Source organism: Alexandromys fortis, unplaced genomic scaffold (genome assembly GCF_014885135.2).
Source record: "Alexandromys fortis isolate MF-2015 unplaced genomic scaffold, M_Fortis_MF-2015_v1.1 scaffold_44, whole genome shotgun sequence".
Taxonomy (NCBI): Eukaryota; Metazoa; Chordata; class Mammalia; order Rodentia; family Cricetidae; genus Alexandromys; species Alexandromys fortis.
The window spans coordinates 6,010,130-6,029,044 of record NW_026067921.1 but is presented as its reverse complement, the minus strand read 5'-3'; the positions used below and the strand labels follow the sequence as shown (position 1 = coordinate 6,029,044).

Here is an 18,915-nt window from a genome sequence, read left to right as displayed (position 1 = left end):
GAAGAAGAGAGAGTTGGCCAAGAACTGACATTCAACATGTATACTGAAATTAAAAGGAGCACATTTCCTCACTATAGGGCAAATGTGGGCAAACATTCAACAATAAAACAAACACTGTTTGCACATGTGTGAACTGACAGAGTGCACAAAGAGAAGACGACATCTGCACTGTCACTTAGCACTTGGCTGGCCTTGTAGACACAGTCTGAACCTCAGCTCCATAGATCAAGTGTATCAAGCAATGAGGCTGTCTACCCTTGAAAAGTTGTTGAGAGACTGCATATAGAAATTGGATATACCAATCCTTGTCTAGACATAATCTCTGTCTCTCTCTCTCTCATTATTGGAATTATCCATAGCACATGTTGCCATCAGAGTACTTGTGAGAGAACATGTCATAGAACAAGCTATATTTAGTGTTCTAATCATCTTGGTAGTTTCATTTACAGAATTCTTGATAAATTACTATGGAATAACAAGCTATGTTTATAGACAGGGAAATTAGAAGAAAATGATGAGCCATTTAGGCAAATTCTCAAGAGATTACAGGACTGGCCTTTGGGAAACAGTACTATCACTGGAGAATGTCTCATAGTAACCCTGGGAGCTTGCCACAGTGTACTGCACTGTCTGTTATGTGTTGACATGGTCAGGATCCCGGCCAAGGAGGTGGCAAACCAACCTCTAACATAAGCAGTCACTACTACAAGGAAAAAGAGCTGTGAGCTCATGTCCCACACCCAAGGAATCCATGCACTCTTCTGTTTCTCTGTGCACTCACATTCACACATACCAAAAGCAGAGGTAAAAAAAAATAATATTTTAAAAAGTCTAGGAGCAGGAGAGATGGCTCAGGGGTTACAAGCAGTTGCTATCTTGCAAAGGACCTGAGTTTTGTTCCCAGAATCCCTACTGCGTGACTCACAACTTCCTGTAACTTCAACTTCAAGGGATCTTATGCCCTCCTCTGGTCTTTTAGGTACTGGAATCATGCCCTCCTCTGGTCTTTTAGGTACTGGAATCATTTTCACCTACCCACACACAGGCACACACACATATACTTTATTAAAAACAAAAAAAATCTTCAAAATAACTCAAAAAGGAAAAAAAAAAACAAAAGTGAGAGAACTAGAAAGTGCTCATGAACAAGATTAATGATCACTATCTTCTGATACTATTATAAATAGAATCGGTTTCATGAGTTCCCTTTCAGGTTGTTTATAGTTAGTGTATAGAAATGCAACTGACAATTGGATGTTGAATTTGTATTCTGCACTTTGCTTAATTCATTAACTTGTCATTTCTAACATGTGTGTGTGTGTTCCATAAAGATTATGTAAGAATTTTGTACTCTCTGTGAACATAGACGATTTCTCTTGCTCCTGTCCAGTGTGGATGTTTGTTCTTTCTTTCCTGCAGAAGAGTAAGTGAACGAGCTGTAAGAGAAGGCACCTGCATCTCACTCCTGCCTCTGCAGGAGCAACCTTCAGTCTCCTATAAGGGAGCATGACACTTACTCCAGTGTTTTCATAAATGACTTTACTATGTGGAGGCAGGCTCCTTCTACTGCTTATTGTTGAGTGTTTTATCATAAAGGGTGTGGAACCTTGCCAAATAATTTTCTGCATCAATTGAAATTATGTTTCCCCTTCATCCTGTTAATTTTGTACACTGCCCTGATGATTGTCATGTGTGGATACATCTTTGCATTCTAGGATAAATCCTACTTGGGTATAATGAACAATTCTGGCAAATGATGAGACAAACCTCAGCAAGCTTACAGTAAGCTGCACTGCAAGGCTGAAGATGCACACCGCCATGCCATCTACCCTTGCTATCTCACTTTTTAGCTGTCTTCTTAGTAACATGGAAACTATAACTAAAACCATCAATAGTGGGATCTGGAGAAATTGCTCAGAGGTTAAGAACACTTGCTGCTTTTCCAGAAAAGCAGTTCCAGGTGGTAGTTCACAACTGTCTTTACCTCTTGTTCCAGGGCTCCCAGGACCCTCTTCTGGCCTCTGTGAGCACCCAGACTATATGCCTTGCATACATGCAGACAAAACATTCATAAACATAGTTACAGTAAATAGTTTTCTAAAAATATGAGGCCTTAACACTGAAATTTGAAATTACATCAGCCTGTCTTTGGAAATACACAAAAGTTTCACGCCTTCAAGGGTTCTACCCCAAGTCTTTCAATTCTTGAGGGTATAAAATTATTTTTATTTTCATCTACAGTGTAAACTAATTATTCTTTACATTGATTACTTTCTTATGTACATAAAATGTAGATAAAACTCATTAATACTTGTCTCTAAAACATTTTAAAAAAATCTCAAATCATCTAGGATATAAAAAGTAGAGTTACACAATATTGTTACAATACTAGCTTTTATATGTTTTCTCATGTGTTTATCTTTATTGAGATTTTTATTATTCCTTAACTTGGCTTCAAGGCACTGTCTGGGTTCTTCCAGTTCACCCTGCAGGTTCCTTGAGTGTTTCAACGCAGGCAGATTTCATGGAAATGAGCTCTCTCTCAGCTTCTATATCTGGGAATATTTTTATTTCTATCAATTTTGAAGGACAGTTTTGTCCCCATGGCTTTTTTTATTGACAGTTTTCCTTTCGGTAATTTGAACATACATACCATATTGTTTTGGGCCAGGAACATTCTGACAGTAGGCTGCTAACACCTGGACTGAGAATGTGCATATGGAAGGTGTCCCTTTTCCCTGTTAGTTCAGCTTCTCCTCACCTTTGTCAAGTTTGCCTCCTTCCAACCACTATGTCTTCATCCTGCCTAAGTTCCCTGGATATTTACAGTATGTCTTCTACCATATTTACATAGTTTTAGGCCATTATTTTTTCAGATGCTCTTTGCTCCAATCTCTCTTGTCCTTCTGATACGCCTGCTGCCAGAATGGTGTCATACTGTCTCTCAGACCCTCTTCCCCCTTCCTTCACCATTTTTGTTTTTCTGAAGAGGTAACTGCTGCCTCTTTCCCCCTTCCCTCCCTCCCTCCTTCCCTCCCTCCCTCTCCCTCTCTCCCCCTTTCTCCCCTTCCCTTCTTCCCCCTTCCCTCTCCCCTCCATAATCCACTAAATAAACTCTGTACTCAAACTCTCTGCATGGCCTGTCTGTCTGTCTCTCTCACTGGCAGTCGTCTCCCACCTGCCAAGGGAACCCGCCGAGGCCTCGGGTGGCCCGCCACTGCTCCTCATGAGACCGGCCTTGGTCCCCCACCTCTTTATAAATGACAGCACTTCTCAGGTCATGCATGCCGTCAGTCTGCACAGTCATTTTCTAACTCTCGTACACGCGGTTGTTCTCTAGGATCTTAGCATTCTCATCTTTAAAGTATATGGCATAAACACACATGTACACACACAGGTTCCAAAAAGAGAAAGCAAAAAAGTGGGGTTGTCAAGGTGAGGAACAAAGTGTCTTAATCTCTCACTACACTGGAAGCGACTTCAGCTGAGGAGAAAAAAAGCGTGCAGAATGGAAGGGGGCAACCTCAAGGCCCATCATCGTCATTCTATGCAGCCTTGTGATCATAGGCAACACTGAAGAGTAAACATCCCCAGGTTTGGGGACAGGGGCCTGTTTGCCAGCTCACCTTGAGAGCTAAGTTTCTCTAGGAACTGCATAACAGCTGCCTGATACAGGTATGGGTGATGGTCTGGTAGCTACTACTTCACTAAATCCGCAGGCTGACTAAAATTAACTCTATACAGCCCAACCTTTCCCTGGAAGTCACAAACCTTTACTACACTCCAGAGCTCAGATTAGTTACACTGGACAGATCTGCCATTGTGGTTATGGACTAGACAAAACCAGATTAATGTTTCCTAGTCCATCATCTCAGAATCTTTTCCCTGAACTCTTTCTTTGTTTTGTTGTTTGTTTGTTGTTTTGTTTTTTCAAGACAGGGTTTCTCTGTAGCTTTGGAGCCTGTCCTGGAGCTAGCTCTTGTAGACTAGGCTGACCTGGAACTCACAGAGATCCACCTGCCTCTGCCTCCCGAGTGTGGGGATTAAAGGCTTGTGCCACCTCCGTGTGGCTCTCACTGAACTCTTAAGAGAAGCAAGTGTTCTTTAACATGGGAGGAGTGGATTTTAGGGGTCTAATGAAGACTATATGAACACACTAATATAAATTACAACTCTACAGTCTAAACTCAGAACAGTGGCATTTCCCAGTATTCTGGAGATGATATTTTCTCAGGGACTTATGTTTTATGCTTGTCCTGGAGCACCTGTATCTTCAGATGCTAACTCTACATTGCCTTGAACTCTTTTCAAAGCACACCTCAATGTCTCCAGAAGTGTAATAATTATTGGTAAGGAAAACCTTCCACTTGTGTGTAGAGGCTGCACAGCAACTGAGTATTTCTGTGAGTTCAGTAATTAAATTAAGTCAGCAGATCCATAAACAAACATGACTGAACTGAAAGGGAGAATTATTTTTCATTATATAAAAAAAAACATTTCTTTTTCTCACAAATGCATGTAACACTGTCTTTCTAGACAAATTCATTTCTACCTCATGTTATAGAGGTATTATAAATGTATTGTCCATTGTTAATGGAGATTCTAAAGTATTTGACTATCTGTTGAACCAAACTATAAAATAAAATTTCATCAGCTATAGGCAGAACAATCTACTACTAGAATCCTTTGCTCGGTGTTAAAAAATAAAGTTCAAATGCCTTGTACAATTTACCTCCCTCTTCCCCCTGCTTTAGAAGGAATTCTAAGAAAGTCTGTTGTCTATCATCCAGTATTTTCAGATAAAAGGCTACAGAGTCCAGTGTAAGCCCAGAAAATTGAGCTGGCTGGCACTCACTACAGCTACTCCTTGGGAACAGGTCCAGCTCATCTCTCATCCATAGCCTGAGAATCCAACCTATAAATTAATTTTAATGTGCAAATTAAAGTCTAAAAAGAGTGCAAAGGCACAAAAGAGTTAGTATAACAAAATGCTCTGAAATTTGAAAAATTTGTTGTCCTCTGTAAATACTTTTCTGTGACTGATGCAGAAACTTGGTCTCAAGAGAATTTGAAATGACAATCTTAAACCCACTTTAAAGTGCATTCTTCAGTTGACTGTTACTACATTGCCACTGGAAAAGTTTAAAACTCTCACTGCTATTTTACACCCACAATTTCTTTGAAAAAAAAAATCATGTTCCGATGTAGAAGCATACTATGCATTATTTTGTTTATATAAATCCAAATGTAAATATGTTTTATTATCTAAGATAAAAATTGACAGTAAGTAAAGGAAACTGCAGAAAGCATAAAGTTTTTATGTTATCGTACCCACCTTTAACGAGAGACTAAAATGCCCCACAAATGTTGCACTTATCCATGCCGTTGAATGGGGGTCACCCAGAAATTCTATGTGATACTTGTCAACATTTCCATCCTGGTCATAGGCCACATATTTCCCTCTGAAAGGATCAGGACAAAGTATTCCTGGCCAACTTTGGAAAAAAAGTTAAAATAAGTTTCATTTTTTAAAAAAAATATGTAAGTCATTGACACATCTCTCATAATCAAATATTAAACTTATTTCTTCAAATTTTAACAACTAACATAAATGTATTCCTACTTACACCTTTCAAAAATAATAAACAAGTGATAAATTGTATCTTTGTAGCAATAAAATATTTTTATGCTGTCACAGACAAGTTGAAAAAGAATTCTAAAAGAAAGGACATCCAGAATCCACAGGAAGCATTTGAACACCACTGAGAGGCAGAAAGGGTCAATGATAAGTCAGACTTTGTTGACTCCCGTGGGAGCCCTTACCAGCTGGGAGGAGGAGATGGGGTTGGGATGGGAGGAAGTAAAGGGGGAGGCGGGGGAGGGAGAACTGTGATTATAATATAAAATAAAATAAAAAAAGTAAATATGAGCTATATGAAAGAAATAAAATTTTTAAATAATAAATGACAGAGAGCTATAAAGCAATAATAGCCTAAAGATAAATGATAGGTGACAGATTATAGATAGATGATAGAAACATAGTTATAGGCAAATAGATAACAGATAGATTAACAGGTGACAGGCAGAGAAACAGCTCATAGCTCAAACAGTGATGCCACTGTAAAGTACAGAAAAGACAACTTCAGCTCCACCATTCTACTCTCCTCCTCCCCTCTAGCCACTCAACTGACAAGTCACTTATTTGCTAAAAAATATTCAGAGCTCTAAGCAAAATTTTACTTTAAAAAAATCTTTTAAGGTATGTTCAGGAGCTGGAAAGATATGTCTCCGTGGTTAAGGGTACTGACTGCTCTTCTACAAGATCCGGGTTCAAATCCCAGCAAAGACATTGTAGCTCACAACTATCTGTTGGAACTCCAGTTCCAGAGAATCGGATGCCCTCTTTTGGCTTCCATGAGCACCAGGTACACAGGCGGTGCAAAGATAACCATCCATACACATAAAGTAAGCCTTTAATGTTTACTGTGACAGAAACCTCTACAGACCTCATTTCCCCCTTTAGACATTCAGTTTCCATTTCAATAGCTTTCTATTTTTCTACTTTCTGTCCAAGTTTGATTTCTTTTCATCATTGCTTTTTAATTATAGGTGTGTGTGTTGTGTGTAGGTACAAGAGCAGTTTGTATTCTTAATTGCTAAACCGTCTCTCCGGCCCCTGATTTTTCTTCTCTACACTAGCATCCAAAAGCTCAGCCCATGACAACACTGCTAAGCAAAGGCTGCAAACAACATCCCATCTGGAGTCCAAACCAGAAACTAGAGAGCTAGCCCTGAAAACTGCAGTTGTGAGAAAAGCCATGTCTGCTCTATTTACTTGATTTAGTCAATTCTATATGAAAAAGAAACTGTAACAACCAAAAGACTTACAGGTCACAATCATCTTCAATTTTCCTGATTAGGAATATACATGAAAATAAAGTTAGGCAGGAAATGGCGCACACCTTTAATCTCTGCACTCACAAGGCAGAGGCAGGCGGATCTCAGTGAGGTTGAGGCCAGCCTGGTCTGTCTAGCTCCAAGCCAGCCTGGCTACGCAGTGAGATCCTATCTTAAACGAACAAGCAAATTTAGCACTGACTAAGAAAACTGGAATTTTCAAGTAATGCATCTGCTCAAAAATGTAACAGGAAGTAGATGTTTAGCTCAGAAAGGCTACTTTTGCCTACAGATAAAGCATGCTAATTATTGCTATGTGTCCTATTTATCCTGTGTATTAAATCAACATTTTCTTATACATTTCATATGTTACCTTATATAAAATGACTATCTTAGAAAACACCTCTGAAATTAAAACGATCAATTTGTATTCAAGTAGCAAAATGTAAGTTGTTAATTTGAAATGCTGTTAGGATCCAATCCATATTTTATCCATAGCAAAATTTTATACACACACACATTTAATTTGTTTCCCGCTCTGGCCTCAAATGATCCCCCTGGCTCATCCTCTGGAGTGCTAGGACTACAGGTATACCAGCATGCCTGTTTCTAATTAAGTTTTAAATATTTTACCAACATTCCAACATCTGGCCTGCCACTGTGGAATTAAAGCAGGAAGGAAAGGCAGAAAAGCAAGTCAGGACCCCGTGATAAAGAGCCCTGGCAGAGATCTGACAGTTTACAGCTTAACATCTGGATTATGTCCCTCTCACATGGTAACACTGGCCACTGCGCGCCTGCCAAGCTCGGTGCTGCCAGCAGCTCTGAAAGTGGGAGAGTTCACAGCATTCAAGTGGGAAAACCTGTGCCCTCACTCTGTCGTCTACCAGGTGGCAGGCCTTCTAGAGGCATCTAGTTCTTGCTGTGGTTCCTAATGAGTTATAAAGTTCAAATACATGTATGATTTATACTTTTTGTTTGAGAAATTAAAAATATGTCATCATAAGACTGATATGTGTCCCGCCAAATTTAGATGCTGAAACCTAATTTCCAGTATCTCAGAAGGTGACTGTATGCAGAGAAAGGACTAAGAACGCCGGGCATGGTGCTGTATGGACAGACTGCCAGCACTGCGGAGGTGGAGGCAGGAAGACTGTGTGTGGTCCAAGGCCAGCTGAACCACACGGGAGCCTGTCTCAAATCAACAAGAAGTAACTTGGTTAGAATTGAGCTCATTAGGACAGGCTCTGTGTCCGAGACTGCCTGCCCCATGGGAAGAGATCAGGACACAGACACGCAGAGGGAAGACCATGTGAGCACATGGCAAGAAAGTGGCCATTCTTAAGGAGAGAGCCTTCAAAGAAATGATCCATGATAACCTTGATCTCAGGACTTGGAGCCTGTGGAAAAGCACATCTGCATTATGTATGCCAGCTAATGTGTGCTGTTTTGTTATGGCAACCAGAGGAAGCTAATATGATTATGAATATGTAGAAATATCTCCCCGTGTTTAGCAAGAGGCTCTGTGTGTGCATTTACAGGTTCATTAGTATGTGAATGTGGGAGACAATTAACTATGGGACCAACAAGTACTACTTTCCTGAGAACCTTTTGCTTTTATTAAAAAAGAAAGAAGAAAGAAAGAAAGAAAGGAAGGAAGGAAGGAAGGAAGGAAGGAAGAAAGAAAGAAAGAAAGAAAGAAAGAAAGAAAGAAAGAAAGAAAGAAAAGGATTAAATACGCATTTCAAGATTCTGCATCAGTTTCTCTTTAACTTTCTTTTTTTTTTTTTTTTTGGTTTTTCGAGACAGGGTTTCTCTGTGGCTTTGGAGCCTGTCCTGGAATTAGCTCTGTAGACCAGGCTGGTCTCGAACTCACAGAGATCTGCCTGCCTCTGCCTCCCGAGTGCTGGGATTAAAGGCATGCACCACCATCGCCCAGCTCTCTTTAACTTTCTTTTTATTTTATTTATTTATTTATTTATTTATTTATTTATTTATTTAAGATTTCTGTCTCTTCCCCGCCACTGCCTCCCATTTCCCTCCCCCTACCCCAACCAAGTCCCCGTCCCTCGTCAGTCCAAAGAGCAATCAGTGAGACAAGGGGGATGTTCTATCAGGAACTCAACAAGGCCAGCTGGCCTGGGTCTGAAAAAGCCTGGGATAAAACCGGACTAGCTGAACATAGTAGACAATGAGGACTACTGAGAACTCAAGAACAATGGCAATGGGTTTTTGATCCTACTGCACATACTGGCTTTGTGGGAGCCTAGGCAGTTTGGATGCTCATCTCTTTAACTTTCTTGAGTCAAGTTATCTGAGCAATAGAAACTCTAGATGCTGGCAAGATGGTGGCTCTGACCTTAAGAGCTGCCTATGAAGTCTCCCATCAGTGCTGTGCTCTAAGTTCCTCTGCAGGCAGCAGCTGTCTTTGTACTTGAGGATCTAGCGTACTGCCTAATTAAGAGCGGATTTTTGATGGTTTCTTGTGGGTTAATTCTACCTCTACATTTTACTATTGTAATTTGTCTTGTTATTATCATTCTATACATTTGTGCCATTGAATAAACAATGCAAGTAGATTTCAGTTTCTTAATTTGAAGTTTAAATTTGTGTTCAACTTAGCTCATGAAAAGGAACATAAATGACGCACAGTCAAATGCATTGTTCTCCGAAGAAGGGGAGATGCAGCTGTTTTCCAAGCATGTCGATGACAGTAATCACAAATTAAAGGTAATTTAGGGACTAGATTTAAACATATTTCATGTAAAATTTTAAGTTCTTTGCCTCAGTTACTAATTCCTAGTGAACTTTTCTGTTCTTCAAATATATTAATTGATAAAAGCAAATTCATTTCTTGAAATACAGTTACTAAACTTCAAACTTCCGATGTGAGAATTGCTTTCAAATACATTTTCACTCCGCTTTCAAACATTTGCTTAGAGATGAAAAGTAATGGAGAACCTCAAATCCCTTTATGATAATTTCAGTAAATTTCATATTTCATGTCCCTTAAAATACTGGGTCTTATATGACCAACTGATGTTCATGTTAATGTGGGAGGTAATAACAATGTTTGCAATATTGTCATTTTGATCCCCAGAAAAGCCTTCATAACGAAAGGACAGAGATGTCACAGATTTGTTAGGGAGTAAGTGTATGGGTTTGTTAGGGCTGTTGTAAGAGAATATCACAGACTTGAAGAAGCGAGACACATTTACTCTCTACAGCTTCTGTAGGTCAGCAATTCAAGACTGAAGCATGAGCAATGAGCTTCTTTACTCTCTCTCCCAGGCTGGCAGATGCCACCTTTCTACTGTGTTTTCAGTCCTTGCATGTGCATGCCCAAATCTCTGCCTTACAAAAATACCAGCAAAATAGAACTAAAGCATTCCCTAATAGGTCTCATTTGTAATTAATCACTTCTTCAAAGGTCCTACATCCAAATATGGTCATATTCTGAGGTCTTAGGAGTTATGGCAGCATTCAAAATATGAATGTTTGGGGTTCACAATTTGTCACAAAATAGTGAGAAAGCAAGAACCTAAGCCTACATATTGACTATAAGGTCTATTGCACATATGTACATATCAAAACAGGCCTGTCACAGCACCTCTTTTTATGGTCAATTCCTTATGGTCTTGATAGAGACCAAGATGATACATCAATATACTTGAGTTTTGTAGTGTAAATGTTCAGAACACTAGTAAAAGGTTCCAGAAGGGTAGTGTTGGTGGTGATACAGACTCAATCCTGCACAGTTTCTTCAGAAATACAGGGCGAGCAAGCACAGCTGCACTACACTTGCCCTACAACTGCCGTGATGAAGCTGAGTGAAGCGCCACTGCACATGCGCATAACAGATCAGTGAGACAGTCCTACGGGACCTGCAGCACTGGTGTTTGTGAGAGGAAAGAAGGATGAATGGGCAAATCCCAGGGATCATCTGACAAATCTGAGAGAAGAGAGCTGGAGAGCACAGCAAGCCGAACTGACAGCAACAGGCTAAACTGCAACGAGGTGACAGCAATTCTGAATATGCTGCAACACTGAGGAATCCTGGGAACATTAACATCTAACAGAGATCATTTCCAAGGAAAAAAGATATCTCTGATTTAAAAAACAAACAAACAAACTGCTGGGAAAAAAAAATAAAGCCAAGAGGACAGGATCACCAGGAGCAAAGGAACTTGTTTGGTTGCTAGATTAGTCTTCCCCTATGGGACTCCGGGGAGCTCAGAACTGGACTAACAGAGAGAACAGACATTGATAGTTCCCAAAGAGGTGCCAGAACCAGCACACCCAGAACAGAAGGAGCCAGTCCACAGCTTCCCCTCTGCTCTCCAGGGCCAAGGAGAAAAAATCCACTGCTTCTCCTGTCACACCCTGGAGTCCAGTTACCACTAGAGAAGACAGCCATTGTCTGGAAGAGTAAGCAGTTACTGAAAACAAGGGACAGTTACAAGTTAGGGACCCTAGGGATACCCTGCCACAGGTCTGAGTGGGAGATGACCACAGACGTACCCTAGGAGACTGAGAGGTTGGACCCAAACAGATGAGAAGTCTGGGGAGCAAGGAGCTGCGACTGTGGAGAGCAGTGTGTGGTGGCCTCTCCCTCTGTGGTGAAGCACAAACACCTCTGCTGGTTGGCACTGCTTGGCCTTGAGGCCTGAGGCTTGCTGCTAGGTGGAAAGAGCTCTGAGCCCAGGTCAGGCAGGGCACACAGCAAATCACTTACTTCCCCAGCCTCTTCCATCCCCACAGGATCCCAGAAGAAGCGAATACTAAGTTAGTATGGTAAAAATAGCATGAGACAAAAATATCAAAAGATGAAAGCTTTCCACAGAGGAATGGTTTTGAGGAAATAAGATTGCACTAAGATTTCAAGTTGCCTTAACAGAATTAAAGAAAACAGAGTAGATACAATGTACATGTGTGAACTAGAAAACCATTTAAAATGAGTGGTTAAAGATAGAAAAGTATTAAAATTAATGAAAACCTTTTTAAAACTTCAAAAATTAATGTCAAATTGGAAGGAATAAAATAACAACTGGCACCTTCAGAAAAAATATGAAGAGGAGAAATATTTAAATTTTTAAAGGGGTAAAAAGATGAGAACAGTTCAAGAAAATGATATACCAAAGATAGAAAAGATTGCCTCAATGATAATATAGAGTCCTGAGGCAAAATCCAGTCATATGATGGGACAGCATAACTGCCTTTAGGTCAAGAAAGTTTAAATAGATTCTAAGTCTTATACACTGAAAATAGTATATATTTGGAAATTCGACCCATAATTCAAAGCTCTAAAATATAAAGAAATACATGTAAATTTAATGAAAAATATTTTAAGCATGTAAGGAATAATTAAGATCCTCAAATGTTTGTCCTTTAGAAACACACTTATAAATAACCCATTTCAATAAAGAATTCGCAACGATTTCAAGATGAATAAAATGTTTATCACAGTTCCTGGAAAAAAATTATATTTTTTTTAAATTAGGATGTTTGTTTAAATTAGGATGAAAAAATAAGAGATGAGTTGAATTACCTAACTCTTACTTAAGAAAGCAGAGTGTACACAACTCAGATGACAAAGACAGTATCAGAGACTGGAAATTAAGGAACTACTGTGATGGTTCAGGAGGTAAAGGCACTTGCCAACAAGCCTGATGACATGAGTTCCAGCCCCAGCACCCACACGGAGGAGGAAGAACTGACTGTGAGATTATTCCTGTCAAAACACGGAGTGTAAGCCTAGAGTGAACCCTCATGTGCACCATGAACTCTGGAGATAACTAGCATGTGTCTAAGTAGGTTCATTAATTTTAACAAATCACATGGCGTGGGGTGTCAGCAGAAGAGTGACTGACTTCTGAGTGGACAGAAGGCATGTGGAAACTACACTTACACCTAATTTTTGTGACCTCAAGGCTTCTGTAAATGTGGAAGTCTATTTTGTAAAAATATGAGTAATTCTGGGTGAAAAGTTAGAAACAGACAAATCCACTCCAAATGCAAAGCACAGGGCTAAGCATATAGCTCAGCAGTAATGCTAGCCTAGCAAGTGAAACGGTCTTGGTATTTCATCTACTCATCACATACACACACACACACACACACACACTCATGCACACACACTCATGCACACACACACACTCATATACACACACTCATGCACACACACACAATCATACACACCCTCATGCACACACACACACTCATGCACACAGACCCACGAACACACATGAAAATAAGTAAAGGTAATAAAAATTAAAGAAATCAGTAATTAAGTGATAATAATTAATAAGTAATAAACAACAAGTAAATCCCTTACTTACGTTGGCCAATTCTGCAATTTCACCAAAACCAGGCTTCCCAGAGGAAGCTGTGAATATACAATCTTATATCCACTTTCAAGGAACCGAGACTCTGCAGGGAACTCCTCCTCAGAAACTGAGCAGCTGTTGTAGCTAGAGTCAGCGTTCATGAAGCAGTACCAGGGCTCGCTGTGCTCCACCCTGGCCGCAGCCTCAGGAGACAGCAGCCTCCACTTCAGGCAGCTTTCATTCTCACACTGGACCCACACTCTGTTCACAAACTCGCTGCTTTCCAGAGCCAGGTCCATTGAGCTGCTACTGACCACTCTGCTAGCTTGTTTTTTGTTCTGTTTGCTCTGTTTATTTTTTGTTTGTTTTTCCTCAGAAGTGAATTTAATCTGGAAAATAAAAAAAAAAAAACAGATTCAAGACTATGAGATATAATTTAAATCACAAGAAACAGTTCTTTCCTATTTTCTGCCCACTCCTGTGCACCTGTATGGAAGGCATGCAGGTGGCGCATTATATTCTGCTGACCCACAGCAAAAACACAGCAGACATGTAAATTACCCTCAAAATAAGTGCTTTCTGAAATTAAAAACAGGACAAATCTACTAGAAGATCGGAGTCTAGCTCAGCAATGTCTATTACTGACATTCACTATGCACAAGGTATTGCTTTCCTTTTTGAGACAATCCTATGCTGTAGCCCAGGCTGGTCTCAAACTCTGTACCCTTTTGCCCAAGCTTCCTAGGTGCTAGGATGAGCATAACACACACAGAGTTACCAGCTGTCAGGTCTCAAGTGCTTTATGCACACAGCTTGTATCATACCCATTTTGCCAAGGAAAATGAAGCAAAAAAAAAAAAAAAAAGCATGTTTAAGCTCCAGGTACAGTACCTGTAGAGCTGAGGTTTAAACACAGGCAACTGGGCTCTTAACTCTGTGGTCTTGTCCTTAGCTGCACTGCTCTAGAGAATACAGAGAGCATCATGCATTGTCCTGTTCTGTTTCTAAAAATCAAGAAACCCAAATGCAGCAAATGTTTCGCCTCATGAGAACTGTAATGATTTACAAGTTAGTTACACACCCTTGATGTTGGAGTCCCCTCTGTGTATTGTGATTACCATTAATGAATAAAGAAACTGCCTTGGCCTATTGATAGGACAGAACTTAGGTAGACAGGGAAGATGGAACTGAATTCTGGGAGGAAGAAGGCAGAGTCAGGGAGATGCCATGGATCTGTGCCAGAGATAGACGTGCCGAAACTTTGCTGGCGAGCCACGACCTCATGGTGATATACAGATTAATAGAAATGGGTTAAATTAAGATATAGGAGTTAGCCAATAAAAAGCTAGAGCTAATGGGCCACGCAGTGATTTAAATAACATGGTTTCTGTGTGATTATTTCAGTTCTGGGTGGCTGGGACAAACAAGCAGACTCCTCCTACACACCCTCTCCTCTTTATAAATTTCCACATCTACATAAAACCTATGAACCATGATTTTCAAAAACATTTATTTTTTCTGAGACTGCCTTAATTCACCTGATATTATTATTTCTAGTTACATACATTTTCCTAAAATAATATAATTTCATACTTCTTTATGTATGAAAAGAATTCCAGGGCGGTGGTGGCGCACACCTTTAATCCCAGCACTTGGGAGGCAGAGGCAGGCAGATCTCTGTGAGTTCGAGGCCAGCTTGGTCTACAAGAGCTAGTTCCAGGACAGGCTCCAAAACCACAGAGAAACTCTGTCTTGGCAAAAACAAACAAACAAACAAAAAAAAAACATACATTTTGGGCTGGGGAGATGGCTCAGCGGTTAAGAGCATTGCCCACTCTTCCAAAGGTCCTGAGTTCAATTCCCAGCAACCACATGGTGGCTCACAATCATCTGTAATGAGGTCTGATGCTCTCTTCTGGCCTTCAGGCATACACACAGAAANAATGTTTGAATATTTTAGCTCATGAACAAGCACGGGAATGAAAGAAAGACTAGGAAAAAGAGGACTGTTGTAAACAAAAGTTTTGACAACCAAAGAAGAAAATACAAAATGAGTGTAAGGAAGATGCTGTTGAGCTCCTAAGTGACCCAGCTACTCTATCCAGCATCCCCCTTATCTCCTGGGCACAAAGCAGTGCAGGCTCTGAAGTCAAAGACTCGCCAAGCCTGCTCTCCTGCCAGGTTGCTCAATACTCCCAAGAAGCCTCGAGAGAGCCCTGGCAGTCCTATTGGAAGGCTAAAGGGGAAAAGAACCCATGTCCACAGAAGGATCTCATTACCTTGAAAAACTTCACACTTGCACTTTTCTCCTGTCTGTCAGAAATTCCTGTCTCGCTTGCCAACGTGACAAGTTAGAACTTTTCCTTCACATACTCTTCTTAAGGTCCTGTCTTCAAAGGCCTGAGCTCTCTGCAGCCATAATGTCTTGGGGTTTATCCCCACACTTCCGCTGCACCTGCAGGCACAGATCTCCAGGCCACATTCTGTCACATCAGTATCCTGCAGACAGGCCTTTCACCAAATGATCCTTGTAGAGATCCTGAATGAACTGCCCTTTTTCTTCCCAGCAGGGCTTTTGAGAGACACAAGGATCAAAAGAAAGAAAAATAAACACAGTGGTATGAGGACAGGAAAGGACAGAAGACCTGTCTTTTCACTAACAAACACCTTGCTCCCCCACACGGTAGATGTTTATCCCACTTTCACTTCTGTTTTTGCGATAAAATATCGTGACTGAAAGCAGCTCAGTAGAAGAAAGTGTTTATGGGGCTTGTATTTTCCAGTTTTAGTCCAACGAAGCCAAGGCAAGAACTCAAGTAGCTAGTCACAACATATCCTCAGTCAAGAGCAGAGAAAAACAAATGGACCACTGCTGCCTGCTTACTGCTATTTCTAGCTTTTTCCTATCCTGTGTAGTTCAGGCCCCCCTGCCTATAGGATGGTACCACCCTCTGTGGTCTGGGACTGCTTATTTAAGTTACCAGTCAAGACAATCTTCCTATAGATGTTCTCATAGGCCAGTTTGATCTAGGTTCTCTTCTCAGGTGATTCTAGGTTGTGGCAATTTGACATTTAATCACCACAATGTGTTTAGAACAATTGTCTTTCATTGTTTCAGTATGACTCATATACATGTGTGTGTACATATACATATACATGTGCATGTATAAATCATATATATGTGTATACATATCTTATGTATATGTATGATACTGGATTCCCCTTTCTATGCTGTGAATATCATTGGTTAATAAATAAAACTGCATTGTCATACAGCAAAGCAGAATTGAGTAAGGCGGGAATTACAAGCAGATAGAAGAGGAAACAAGGTAGAGTCAAAGAGAAGCCACGTAGCCACCAGAGGAGAAAGATGCCTATGCCCGGGTACCAGTAAACCATGAGCCTCATGGTAAATTATAAAACAATAGAAATGGGTCAATTTAAGATGTAAGAGCAGGCTACAAATACGCTTAAGCTATTTGTCAAGCAGTATTGCAATTAATACAGTTTCTGTATGATTATTTTGGGTCTGGGCAGCCAGGAAACAAACAAGCAGTTTCCATCTACATACATACATACATACACACTTTAATATGTATAGATACATATACATAGATATATGTATATGTATATACATATATAGATGTATGCAGGAATATCTATAGAAACTTGGCTGTATCCTTTTGGGTGCACATTCAAAATTGTACAATTGGATCAAATGACAGCTTTGTCCCCAGTTTGTGGAGGAACCGGCACACTGACTTGTATGCACCATTAGTTTACAGTGCCACTATGAGGGCACAGTGTTCCTTTCCCCAGCTTCTTCACCAGCACATGCTGTCTGCTTTTCATGACAATAGTCACTCTGATCGAGTGAGATGAACTCTTAATGAACTTTTATTCTGTATCTGCCTGAGGCAATTTAAATTCTTGTTCTTCTTTCCTGAGCTGTTGGGAGTCTTATTCAGAAAGTCTTGTGCCTAGATACATGGGACCCTCTGCTCTCCTTCAGTTTCAAAGTTCCAGGTTTTACATTTAAGTCACTGTTCAATTTTGAATTGATTTTTGTGCAGGTGAGACATGGCAGTCTATTTCTATCTTTTACCCACGGATTTCCAATTTTCCCAGCACCAGTACTGAGTCTGTTTCTTTTCCAACCTAGGTTTTCAGCCTCTTAATAGCAGATTAGATTAGATGGGGGTGGTTGCATAGGTTTGTTTCTGGTCCTGTTTTACTAAGCCATGAGCTTGGTTTAATTGTCAATCTCATACTGTTTCTATTATTATTTCACTGTATTAAAATTTGGTATCAGGCATTGTGATGCCTCAAAGGCAGGTTTAACATTTAGGGTCTTTAGCTTTTCTATATTAATTCTTTCCTGCTTCTGTGAAGAATGTCATTAGAGTTTTAAAGGCAGCTATAGTGAATCTGTAGAGCACTTTTAATAATATGGCCATTCTCTCAAGACTAACTCTGCTAATCCATGAACATGGGATGCCTTTTCCATCTTCTACTATTTTCTATTTATTTCTTCAGAAATTTACTATTTACTTTTTATTTATTATGGTTACAGCTAATAAGGTTGGTTTTTTTTCCAGAAAAACAAATATACAAAGGAAAGTTCTTGATTTTGTGTGAGAGTTTGTATCCTGCTACACTGATGAAAATGTATATTGGATCTACAAATTTTCTTGTAATGTTTTAGGGTCTTTTATGGTCTTTCATAGATGAGATCAGATTGTCTGCAAATATAACTTGACTTCTTTCATTTTTTATCCCTCTTATTTTCTCCCTTGTGTTATTGCTATGGGTAAGATTTCAAACTTAGATTATATTAACTATGGATACTTTTGTTTTATTCCTGATTTTGAGGGAAATTTTTTTCGGTTTATTTGCATTCACTATAATGTTGGTTATATATTCGTTGTAAATGATTTTTGTTATATTTAGGTATAATCCTGCTATTCCTATTGATCATTTCTTCAGGGATGTTTTCTTTATCAGAAAGAGATGATAAATTTTGTTGCAGACTTTTTTGCTGCATCTATTGAAATGAAATACGTGGTTTCTATTCTACTAACGTGAGCTACTGTGTTTACTGATTTGCATTCTTACATTTCTGGCATTAAACCAACTTTAGCATGAAGTATTTGTAAATATGTCATTGAATTTAGATTGTAAAGATTTTGAGGATTTTTGCTTTTATGTCTATCAAGAATAATTATCTGGACCTTGAGATTTATGTCCGGTGCTCCAATGTGGGTCTCTGTCTCCTTTCATCGCCTGATGAAGGTTAATATTCAGGAGGATGCCTATATGTTTTTCTTTGGGCTCTCCTTCTTATTTAGCTTCTCTAGGATCACTAATTATAGGCTCAATGTCCTTTATTTATGGCTAGCAACCAAATATGAGTGAGTACATCCCATGTTCCTCTTTTTGGGTCTGGCTTACCTCACTCAGGATAGTGTTTTCTATTTCCATCCATTTGCATGCAAAATTCAAGAAGTCCTTGTTTTTTACTGCTGAGTAGTACTCTAATATGTATATATTCCATACTTTCTTCATCCATTCTTCAATTGAAGGGCATCTAGGTTGTTTCCAGGTTCTGGCTATTACAAACAATGCTGCTATAAACATAGTAGAGCATATACTTTTGTTGTGTGATAAGGCCTCTCTTGGGTATATTCCCAAG

At 39.7% G+C, this 18,915-nt stretch overlaps 1 protein-coding gene across 1 annotated transcript in view; it reads right to left on the bottom strand.

Annotated features, from left to right (window-relative positions):
• Zcwpw2 (zinc finger CW-type and PWWP domain containing 2) overlaps window positions 1-18,915 on the bottom strand; it is a 117,894-nt gene that overhangs the window by 68,988 nt on the left and 29,991 nt on the right. Inside the window, exons 3-4 of the mRNA XM_050141746.1 lie at window positions 13,236-13,612; window positions 5,336-5,495 (exon numbers count right to left, since the gene is read on the bottom strand). Coding sequence (XP_049997703.1) covers window positions 5,336-5,495; window positions 13,236-13,522 — 447 coding nt within the window. The 5' untranslated portion in view covers window positions 13,523-13,612. The remainder of the gene's footprint in view (window positions 1-5,335; window positions 5,496-13,235; window positions 13,613-18,915) is intronic.